We start from the raw sequence: 12,437 nt of genomic DNA on the forward strand, positions 1-12,437 counted from the left end.
AACTATCACTGTTTCAAAGGAACAAAGCAAACATTCTCCATTCCTGTATTTTTAGGAAGATTAATACACAATATCTAAATAGGGAATTACCCCCACATGACAAAAATCCCTGTCAAGTTTCCTTTCTACAGCACAATGAAGTTATTGTCCTCCTAAGGCCCCAAAGCACTAAAACCCAACAATTCCCACATGGAGAAAGAGCAACTTAGTAACCCTAAAAAATTTTACTAACCTATCTCATTAACTGATGTATTTCATGCCACATTGGATGTAAGAGCTGCCAAGTCCACCCCCTCACTATTCCCTGCCAGGAAAAACTTTCAAGACAGTTATTTCCCATAAAAAGGGAGGAGATCCAGCCTTCTTGATAAGAAAAGTTAATTCTGTCCCGACACTGAAGGGCCATCTCAGCTCCTCCAACTACCAACCTGTAAAATACAGGCATTTTTCTCTTTTTTTCCCCACAGTCCTTGGTCCTGGAAGGCCACACCTTGAGGAAAATTCCAGTGTTTTATGCAAGTCACATAAGTTGACAACAGCAATTCCTAAATCACAATTTACCTCACATTCTACTGTAGGTAAGGGCACAATGTAAAAATCCTTTCAAGAAAGCTCAGCTAGGAAGGATAAACCCCAAACCCAGCAACAACAACCCACCAGTGAAAGCTGGATTTAAAAAACAATCATCAGACAGCCCCGACTTCAAAGTTAAATCACAACCCCAGAAGGAATTCAAGCAGTTCAGTGAGGCAAAGTCACTGAGCAGCACCAGCTGGAATTCCTGCTCTCCCTTAAAACCCTTGTCTCCATCCACTTTTTGCAAGGAAAATTAGAAAATGGGAAAACTGGTGCAAATGCTTGTTTTAAAATCAGTTTCTCAGGGACGATGAGCTCCTGTCAGACTGTTTCACCTTCTGCAAGAAGCAGTGTGACTTTGTAAAGAGGACCTAGATTTTGCCCTCATCACAAATCCGAGTAGGGATCGGGTACCACTCACAGGAGAGACACAAGGTTCCATAGGAATGCCAGGAAACAAACACAGTTGGCTCCCACATGGAAAACACCTTCTGAGAGACAGCCTGTGTGGCCACAAAGATCCTGGACCCAGGAAAAGCAGCAAAAGCACAGCATGTTCCAGCCCTGGGAGCTGCTGACCTCATGGAACTCATTTCCAGCAGGAACCATCATCGATTCCTGACCTCATCCCAGTGCTGCTCTTTGGCAGGCCCAAGGTAACTGCATCACCTTGACTGTGAATTTCCACCCAGCTGAAATATTTATTCACTGAGACTGTGCTGAAAACCTTCTGCTTCCAAATTTTATCTTGTTTTCACTAACAACAGCTGCCCACAGAATGATTTCCATCCTCAGGTTAGAGCAGCTCTTAAAGAGTGAAAACAACCTTCTTTCTAATCTGCTCTGAGCTGTCTGCAAAAAAAAAAAAAAAGCCCTTACAAAATCGAAGTAGCATCAAAAGCAGGTTTATCAAAGGGGAATCACTCCCAGTCCTGAGGTACTGCATGACCAGTCTTTCCACTTTCTGTCTGGAAGAGCACAAAGGGAGCCCTGAAAGTTCCACTACAGCAAAAGCTGCCCAGAAAGGCTCAAGCAGACTCTCCTCCTCTGTGTCATCCTGTTGGCTCTGTGTTTTCTCTCCCTGTCCCCCTCCAGCAGATCACCACAGCCCCAACACACAGGCACCACATCCCTGGGAATGACTTCCACAGCTCAGCACTTTCCCAGAGATTCCCCCAGCCAGAAGATGCCCAGCTCTGCACAAACACGCTGGGAAAAGGCAACAAGGATTTCCTGCTCCAGTTCCACCGTGCAGGACCTTTGATTTTGGATTATGGACCACAAGGTCCCATCCCAACCATATGGAAAGGCAACCACTGCAACTCCCAATTCTTGCAGTTGAGCCCTTCCATTTAATCCCATCAGCAACCCCATTCTCTCAGCATTTATGGTGGAAAGCTTAAATCCTTACCACTGGAAGGGAAACAATGTGAGAATACTCCTGGCTGCTCATCCTATACCTTATTTACCACTTGGCACAGGTACTTAAACAATCACCTCACTCCTGAATACACATTAATGGGTGTCTTTTACTTCAGCCCAACTCCCTCAGCAAGCAATTCCAGAAAAGTCCATCTGCCTGAGCCAGCACAGTGTGGGAATTCAGAGTTATGCCAAAATACCAAAGAGGTCGGGCACACTTCTTCATCTTGTACTTAAGACACACACACTGCAGCATCTCTGGCTGGCACCACTCACCAGGAAAAAAACATCCATTTTTGCACAGAATTTTCTGACCTCCTCTTCAGGATGAATAAGGAATCCCAAAATCAAACTCCTGCCTAAAGTCAAATCCTTATTTTAATATTTATGCACATTTTCCTCTCCTAGTAGTAGTTTACGTAGCTACACCAAGGACTGTATTCTTCCAGGAATCAATACTTATATAAATTATTTTTTGACTATGAAAGACCCTTTTCCATATAATACCTTTGCATTTCTTAAAAAAAAAAAAAAACAACAATTAGGAAAACACCCAAGCAAAAATATTATTCTGTCCTTTAATTCATTAAATAGTTACCAAGCAAGCAGCACAGTCCTTTACCATGAAAGCATGACAAATGCTGAAGTCCAATCTGCCAGGATGCCTCATTAATAATACCACATATTCTAAAAACACCCAGTCTGATGAAAGAATTGATCCAAGAATCCGTGAAGAAATACAACCAGAGGAGTTGTGTTCAATAAATCCACAATTCAGACCATTAGTAATCCATCAGCACAACTGCTCACAGTAAAGTAACTGCAGAACCAGCCTAAAATAATAAACACACAGATAGGGTAGAAACAGAACTGCCAGCACCATCCCTGCTTCTCCAAAGGGAGGGAGGATCCATATGTGAAAGGACTCCCTGACAAACCAGGAAAATGTATCCATTTGCACTGAGATAAAATGCCCTAAAAAGAAACAAACCAGGATTTACTTTTATGCCTGAAAGAATCAATTTTTTCTTGCTGTAAAAACAGTTAATGAAAGTTCAAACCATACAAGGCAAACACTTGAGTTTATATAAAACAGAGCAGCTCTGTGATGAGATGTAAGCTGAGAGCCCACATATATCTGAGTTTTATACAAGTTCTTTATCTAATTGTGTGGACAACTGAAGCTGAAGGAACACAAATGTTGCTTTGGTGATTATTTCCTTTTTGGAGAGGGATGTTGCAAGCAGTCTGTTTTCTGTCATAATCCAACCAAAAGGAATTCTTGAGTCAAAAAAGTTCCCTGGGAGCCAGACGCTTTGTTCTGGCTAGGATTCCATGATGACTCAGGACTCCACGCTCCTGTGACCATGCCCATCCTATCTTACAACCACATGTACATATTATGGAGGCATATCATCAAAAAATACTCAGGCCCATTGCCCTCCAAACAAGCATGCAAAACATGGCTACACACACTGTGGAAAATCCAAGCCTGAATAACACAAAAATTATCCTATTGTCAGGGAGAGACCTATTTTCGATTAATTCATCATGAAATGCCAGAGAAAACATTAATGCAAACCCAGAATAGTGTTTTAGTCAGTGAGAGGAACTTTCTGTGGGGCAGGAATAAATACAGAGAGGAGAAAAGAAACTTTTATGGACTTCCAGACTCACCCACGTTTGGTGGTTTCCCGTAGTTCACCGGGAGTTCGGGGGGTCGGCCCCTGTGCAGAGCTGCAAATGCAGATCCTTTCCATAGTGTGTGTCTGAAGTCTGCACCAGCAAGAGTGACAAGGCACAAGAAATCATCAATACATTAAATAACCAAGAGATCAAGCACCACTCCCAACAGCCCAGAATAAGATCTGTTTGATTAAACAGTTTGTCAGATTCCTCATTTAAAGACTGCGACTCTGATTTCCAGTTCCTCAGCAGTGTCACTGTAAATGGTTTCAACTTATTTTTGCTTAATTTGGGTGATTATTGACTCTAAATCCATGGAGAGAAAAACTGAATTTAAAAAGTGGGTGCACTTTATATTGAGGCCCAACTGAACTGTGCCATATTTTCCTTCTGCAATGCCAACACTTCAAGCACCTCTGCTTAGGAACTGCACATTTGAGATTTCACATTTTGCTGCCTAAAAGTGAGAGAAGTGAGGTTTTTTTCCAATAAATCTGTTTTCCTGCAATATGTGGCAATGTGCCCTCCTTTCAGATTGTCCTCTGCACCCCACCCCCCCAAAAAAAAATCATTGTTTTAAAGTGAAGAGTGTTCTCTTTAAAGACTCTCCAGCCCGCTGCTGCCAACTGGCCTCAGAGAGGCTCCTCTCTAGAACAATAGTGATTTTTCTGAGACTGTTCAAAGTGCCTCAGAAATTAGACCTGGATTTCTTCCATTTCTGGCCATCTGGAGGGAGAGAAATGAGCTTCCACGGTGAGTAAGTGCTGAAACAGAAGGACAGTGCCGCAGGTTGGTGGATCTGTGTAGCACCATGTAGGTCTCTGAACGTGAAGTGCACAAGCTGAGGTGACTCAGAGACTCCTGAGAGCACCTTCTGATTAAACCCCAAACTGCTGCACAGAGTATTAAATGATACTCATTAAAAACAGCACTCAGACTTCCTAAAATAGATCCATCCACCTCAACCCTTCTGTTCCCCTGCAGAAAAATGTTTATTTTCTCTTTACATTTTGCTGCTGTTTCCTTCTAAGCTGCAAACTGAGTGTGAAACAAAGGAATGTTTCTCTGCAAACCTGAATTTCTGCACCTAATTACAGCAAAGCACAGGCAAAACAAGACTGAGTCCCAAAACTCTGTAGGGCAACGTGTTTGGGAACACCTCATCCCTCCAGGAGATATCCAATGGATCAGCAGATGCTCGGCAGCATCACGATGTGACTTCACAGGATGCAGGGAATTAAGTGCTCAACTGCCACCAAAACAGGAAGGTCCTGCTCTGCCATCCCTCCTCCTCTCCCAGGATGATGCTCCTCCTCCTGTGGCACCTCCAGCCCTGTGATCCTTTTCCACCAGCTCATTTCATTCACTACAACAAATTTTGCAACATCTCAGCTCTCTGAATCAGCACAACACAGGATCAAGGAAGTTCTGGCTCCTGCAGGGAGGAAGTGGCAGGGGCACGGAGTGAGGAGGGAAGGAGGAATCACTTCAATAGCAGATGGCTTTCAGATCTCTTTAGTTCTAACACAAAACTGCTCTCAGGATCATTCTCTCAAGCAGAGAGAGTTTTTCAAAGAGAAAAGGACTGGTGCTCTCTTCATGAAAGGAATGGGCGCTTTTAAATCAAGGACAAGCAGGAATTGCCACTGAAGAATCAGCCTGGCCTTCTCCTACTCCCTAAAAGCTGCCCCAAATGTCACCACCCTGACCTGTGTCTACACAGCCAGGGAGTCAAAGAATGGAAAAAACAGGCTGAAAAATAGCCCAGCTCTGTGATTTTAGAAACAAATGTGTGTAAATGTATATGGAAAAAACGGCATTTTTCAGACGCATCAAACCCCTAATCCCGTTCACATCATTTACACAAACACCAACACACTGGGGAAGGAGGCAGAGGAAGTAACAAGATCAGGCAACTGTAGGCAAGAATTGCTTAAAATGGCATTTTCAACCCAAGAAAATGCATCCAACAGGGCCAGCAACAACTGCATTTTAGGAAGAAAAAAGCTGGCAAGCACAGGAGACAAAGCAGGGCTAATGCAAACACACAGATATCCCAACAGGAATGGCAACAAAAGGGGGTTAATCATTAAAACAGAATTCAAGCCCAGATAAATTGAGAATCTTACCTTTTGCTGCCCTCAGGAGAGACTGACGCCCGACACCCAGCAAAGTCTGCACCCCCAGGACACTCTGGGGGATCTCCTTGTCCAAGAGGGGTCCAAGTCTCTCACAGATCCTAAGAAGATAATCCGGAGGGATGTGTGCATTGACAGCCACCTAAACACACAAACAACACAAGACATTTGAGAACTGGTTTATTTTTCCTTCTACTGGTAGTACTTTGCTTCATGTTTAAGTGTAAAGTTACTGCAACCAAGCCTAAACCCTCTGAAAACCCCCTCAACATTAATTACACTGCATTTTAAAGTGGAGTGTTGCAAAAGCCACAGCAGAAATTTTAGGTTGTAACAGCTTAATTGCAAATTTAGGATATCCCTTAATAAGAAACAAAAATCCCCAGTGCAGTGCTCTGCTCAAACAACTTTTTAAAGCCTTTTTTACCTTTCAGTTCATTCTCTTCCCATGTTTTGCTTAACTGAAACACCCTTGCATGGACATCACTGTATGAAGCATATGTGCAAAAGAATAAAAACCTTAAAAAATACCTAAAATCCCTAAATATTACCCTAAAATCAATGCTCAGTCTCCATTCCCAGCTCCTGGGAGTAGGTACCTTTAAGACCCACATGTGTAGGCTCCAATTTTTCATGTTGGGAGAACATCCTTTATTTTTCCCTTTGGACGGAGACTGAGTGACAACAGTTTTTCTAACAGTCTGTTCAAACAACAAATAAATGGTGCCTCATTATCCAGAATGTCCTGCACTGCCTGACTCCTATATTTACAAACTGGCAGGAAAAGCTGCCCATTAGAGCTCCTTTGACACAGGACACACAGCTCCATCTACCTCTTTTCATGGATCAACAGCCTCCTGCCGAGCCAGGTCCCAGGGATTTGCCCAGCTCCCAACCCTGCACACCAGAGGGAGGGAGTGTCAGGCATCAGGAAGGAGGAGAAGGTCTGTAATTCCCTCAGCCCTGCTGCCAAAACATTGCTCACTCAACTGTGTCATCAAACAGATTATTAGCACACGTCCTTGGGAATTTTTTTATTCTAATTGGGCAACAGCAGTGGAGCTACAGGACCCAGCAGAGGCAGGCAGGGCTGGATAATGTCACCACCTGCACCATGAGCTGGATCAACACCGTCCCATAATTCAGATTTTAACCAAAAAGAAAAGGGAAATAGATCTAATTAAATATACAAATTACCAGTTAATTAAATATGACTAAAAACTCTTCCAATGTGAACGGAACTCTTGGAGAAGAGACAGGTTCCTCATTTTACTCATCCCTTAGTCACTGCTGGTTAGAGAATCATCTCATCAATCATGATGATTGTAAAGATCCAAAATCATCATTTCTTCAGTGCAGGAATGAGAAGCCTGATGAGTGCATTACCATGTTCTCATTCCAAGACTTTTCATCCTGTGAGTGAGCATCAAGGAACGACCCTGTGAATGCTCTCCTGCACTGACAGGTTCCTCCAGGCATTTTAGCTTTTTTTCCTAAAAATCAGAGTTCTGAAATTATATTGGCACCTTCCCAGTGGTACAACCAGTGAAGTTCAGTGTATGAGCATGAATTGTCTCTCACTGTAAATGATGGGATATAACAGAAGTTGAAATGAGAGAAAAGGGTTATCCAAACTTTGGTATTTGCCTCTTATTCTGACTCATTCCTGAAACACTGTAAATGTGTTTATGCTACAAAATATTTTATGATGCTACAGCAGCCTCCCTTCAGTGTGTAAGATTTCTGAAAGGGAAGTTCTAGAGGGAGAATCTGCAGTTAAGTAAAATCTGAATATGAAATTCTTACTTCCATCTCTGATAACCAGCAACAAGCCCCTCAGTCAGCAACTGCCAACACAGTGATGTATCAACCTCAAGATTAAAAGATCAAAAAGACCAACCTAGAAGCTCTGAAATTTTACTTCCAGAGCACCAAAAAAAACCCAAGCCATCCCATTCTCACTGGTAATGTAAAAGAATCCAAACCATTTTCCCAGTGTAGCACAGCAAACACTCCACTCTTCACCCTGGAGCTGGTTTGGGAGCTTCACCATCTTCTGTGCCTAGGAAGGTGCTGAATTAAGCCTGGCAGCAAATATCCCACTGCAGAGACAGAGCCCAGGGTGCTCCAAAAGCAGTCCTGACTACCTCCAAAATGGAAAAGGACTTGGTGGCTTAAAGATGAAGGCACAGTTTTATAGGGAATAGCAGAGAGCAAACACTGACACACGTGGGGCCGACAGCATTCCCTGATCTCACTTCTTTTCCTGCACATTCCCTTGTTTCTACAACCCACAACAGCCCCAAATAAGCAGCCCTTAATCTGAATATTAGCACTGCTGTTACTAACAAACAGCTCCATAAGCAGGCAGCAAGAGCAGCAAATTCTCCTGGTGATTTCTTTTCCATAATAACTTCCAGAAAAAAATGCTTAAATCACAGCCCAGAGCTAAACAAGCAATTCTATTTTCAGGTTCCCAGAAGAACTTGAATCAAAAATCCTTCTTTTCACCTCTGAGAGAGTTGTAAATGGATTTTAAGTATTTTTCTAGAACATGAAGCTGCAAAGATCCAGCTGAAAAAACCAACATTTTCCAGATCAGATTTTCCTTAAAAGAAGGATGGAAAAAGGCAAAGGTACAGCTACACCTCTTAGTGTGTGCTCATCCAAATCCCACGTGGCAAAATAAAACAGCAGCAAGGATATTATCAGCTCCTCAAACACATTAGAAAATATTTTAAAATATATTTAGAAAATAATCAGAAAACTGGAAAAAATCAAGAGATGAGTAATACAGGCCCAAACCATGCAAGTTAAAATAATGCAGAGCTAAAAATGTGCTAAGTGAGAACAAATGCTGCATCTTGGGATAAATCATAAAGAAAATATGTTTTGTTGCCTTAGGATGTGAGAAATCCTATGAAAGTTAAAATATGAGAGCACAAGAATGCAATAGAACCAGATGAGTTCTGGTAACCACACAGGTACAATGAATCTAAAAAGTGAAAGATTAAGTGAAGCCAATCTATTCTTTTTAAAAAACTCTCCCAGTCCTGACTGCTTGAGCCAGGCTGAGATAAGCTGCTCCAGTGATAAGCACAAGGAAAGAACTATTAGTGAAGTCACGTCAGGGCTAGGAGAAATTCAACCCCTAAACCTGTTCATGGTCCTGTGGCTGGAAGCATCAACTCAGAGACCATGAGCAGAGACAAAATCTCCTGGTGTGACTCTGACCTCTGTTTGGACAATGCCCTCAGGCACAGGGTGGGATTCTTGGGGTGTCTAGGCAGGAACAGGAGCTGGATTTGATGATCTTTGTGGGTCCCTTCCAAATCAGGAGTCTGATTCTACAGCTGCTGACAACTCCTCTAAGGAAGGTTTCAATAAACAGGGAACAAACAACCCAAAAAATACTCTTTGTGATTACTACTTCAAGTAAGATGTCTGTTTTGCCAGAGGTGGGAACCAGGGAGCTCTGGGAACCATCTCTTTTGGGAAGCCCAGTGGAACAGCTCTTCAAAGCACAGATTTGAGGCAGGAGCTGCAGACTGGAAGGAGGCAGCGACGCGGCCCTTCGGAGGCTGCTCTGTCCCCATTCCTGCTGGGCAGGCCCAGCTGGGCCTCAGCAGTGCATTTCTCTCCTCCAGGTAGTCATCCAACACTTCTCTCATTTGCCAAAATAACCATCAATTAAGAATCAATTGACAACTGTATCAAAAAGGAGTGGAGGAGGCCAAGAGGCCAAGGCAGCTGAGCAAGCAGGAAATTACTCCTGACCTCAAATAGGGAATCTCAGCAAAAAGAAGCTCAGACACTGGACCTGCACAAGATGCCAACAATATGCAAATAGACTGGAATTAAAAAGCCTTTACCCACTGGGGTCCCCAGAGAGAACAGGTTGGAATGACCATGCTACCAGATGACACTTTTCTGAGGTGACAAAACCGTAACATCTCTGCTCTGCTAATGCTGGGATTGGCAGGATCTATAAATACCAGCACCTCGGACTCAGGGCTAGTTTTAAATCAATGCAGATGGGCAAGGCAGGAACTCGGAGCCAAATCCCATAAGCTGTTCCATACCAGCACAGCCGCTCATGGATGCAAATTCCCCACTGTCCAACAACAGCTGATTTTCTGTTTTGCCTGGAATTACATGTTTTTCAGCACAAAGACCAAACCAGGTTGAGCCAGAACACTCAGCCCATCAGAAAGTTCTTAAAACCAGAGCAGAGCCAGTCACCTTTATCAGGAATAAACAAAGATAATGTGGAACAGCAGGTCACTGGAGACTGTGCTGATAATCAGAGTTGTTCAGCTCGACTCATCTGTACAGCAGCTGACTCCACACCAAGCTGCTGTGGCTCATTTAAAACCAGAGCACTAATTGCCTGCAAGTTGGACACACTTCAGACCTTCAAAAGCCTGGGCTGGATGGGGCTTGGAGCAACCTGATCTAGTGGAAAGTGTCCCTGCCCTGGTGGAATGGGATGGGCTTGAAGGTCCCTCCCAACCCAAACCAGTCTGGGATTCTGTGATTCAGGGATCCTCCCCTTTACAAACACATCTCATGTCTCAAGACCACCAGCAGTCTGTGAGAAAGTAAAGCCACTGTGGAGTAAACCTGGAGAATTCAGCCTGGAGAAGAGGGAACTGAGGGGAGAGAGTCACTGGGGGCTGCAGCTCCTCCTGAGGGACAGCTCCAATCTCTCCCCCTGAGAGAGGGAACAGGACCCAGGGAATGGCTGGAAGTGTGTCAGGGACATTTAGGTGGAGATCAGGGAAAGGTTCTTCCCCCAGAGGGTGTCAGTCACTGAACGGGCTCCCCAGGGAATGGACACAGCCCCAAGGCTGCCAGAGCTCCAGGAGGGTTTGGACAGCACTGCCAGGGATGCACAGAGTGGGATTGCTGGGGTGTCTGTGCAGGGCCAGGAGCAGGACTGATGGTCCTGTGTGTCCCTTCCAGCTCAGGATATTCTGTGACTCTGTGATCACCTACACAGGCAGCCACATGCTGCAGGCAAAAAGTGCTCCAAAGTGAAAATAAACAGGAAAAAACAAAGGGAACAGAAATGCACATAAACTTGCATTCTGTGTGGTTTTGCCCCATAGGTACAATTCTTATTAGCTTGTCTTAAATTACTCGTCTGCCCTGTGATACCTGATATTTAAAGTAAAAGATTAGGTTTATTAAAAAAAAAAAAAAAAGGAACAAAGAAATTTCAGTGAGCTTTCAGATCTTGCCTAAAAACTCAAGTGAAGTGGGAGTAAACATTCCCTAGATAAAAACCATCCAATGGCCATTGGGCTGTTGCATCTTTATCACTCCTAAAAGCCCAGGAGCAGTAACAACGTACTCAGTGGTCACAGTACTGGCATATTTTCTGAAAAACACCACTCAGAACCTGAACAGCCACAGTGAGGATGGAAAACAAAGCTGAAACAGCAGAACAAGAAACACTCTGTCTGAATATTGGGCAAACAAACAAATCAGACTTCTCCGGGTTGTAAACTCTCATGAATTCAATTACCTGCCTGACCAGAGTAGCTGAACCACCCAGCTGAGATTGTAAACGATTCTGGGTTTCTGGCTGTAAAAAGCAGAAATGGGTGGAAAAAAAACTCCTTTACCTCCAACTGCTGGCATCTCCAATTTAATTTTGGGTCATTATGTGCCTGAGATAATTAAAATGAAGGTTGGAGTGCTTTGTGTCCTTCACAACCCTGGCTCTGCTCTGAACATGGCATTCAGACATCCAGCCAGCCCTGAAGTCGAGGAGCTCAGGTTAATAAACAATCATATGCAGCCAAAAGTCCAAATTCCAAACACAGCAAACCCTAAGCAATGAGGGAGAAAAAGCCTTTCTTCAACATCCTTAACACTCTGAGGATTCACAGACAGAAACTCAGCTCATCCCACTTGGCATCAACCTGCCCCACTGTAATGATTCATTTATAATCCTGGTCCTTACTGTAAACCATGAGAAACAGTTAAATAATATTAGATAAAAGGGCAAACTAAAAGCATGGGTTAGTGCTGATTACTTTAAGACATAGGGAAAAAAAATCTTAAATTTAATTATGATATGAGTTTATACAGAAATAAGAAATTTCCCATTAACTCCAAAACTCACTTCAAAATGTTTTTTCTCCAATTTCTGAAATGTTAAAGAAAAATAGGTTTCAACATGTTCACACACACAATTAAAAAAAAGATTTTAAGGTTTTACGGCTTTTATATGTGTGCCACAAAGAATGAAAGGGAAAAAAATTGTATGTTAATCAAAGTGATAGGCAAAACCACTCTGTCTGACACCAGACTTCACAGTGGCACTGCTAATATTCCTCCTGGATATTGGGTGCAGTCCCACGCTAAACCTGAGACAGCCCAGTTAGATTTCAGATTCTCTAGGAATACCATAGAGCACCAAAATTTACTGAACGCAGAACTTACTCTGTGTCTGCTCGCTCAATTTACAGTGCCAGAATTACCCACAAGAGGTGTGAGGAAGCCCAGCTTCCACCTGAAATCCTGAATAGGCTTTAGAAAGGGAAAGGCAGCTGGCCCAAAGGTCTCCTCTGGGCACAAGGAGTTCTGTCCACACCTGAGCTCCTA

The 12,437-nt window shown here is 43.3% G+C and overlaps 1 protein-coding gene across 3 annotated transcripts in view; it reads right to left on the minus strand.

The window, feature by feature from the left end:
• BRWD3 (bromodomain and WD repeat domain containing 3) overlaps window positions 1–12,437 on the minus strand; it is a 51,073-nt gene that overhangs the window by 36,707 nt on the left and 1,929 nt on the right. For all 3 annotated transcript variants that reach the window (XM_053990493.1, XM_053990491.1, XM_053990490.1), the window contains exons 5-6: window positions 5,814–5,964; window positions 3,676–3,774 (exon numbers count right to left, since the gene is read on the minus strand). In XM_053990493.1, coding sequence (XP_053846468.1) covers window positions 3,676–3,774; window positions 5,814–5,964 — 250 coding nt within the window. The remainder of the gene's footprint in view (window positions 1–3,675; window positions 3,775–5,813; window positions 5,965–12,437) is intronic.

This window comes from Vidua macroura, chromosome 14 (assembly GCF_024509145.1).
Source record: "Vidua macroura isolate BioBank_ID:100142 chromosome 14, ASM2450914v1, whole genome shotgun sequence".
Taxonomy (NCBI): Eukaryota; Metazoa; Chordata; class Aves; order Passeriformes; family Viduidae; genus Vidua; species Vidua macroura.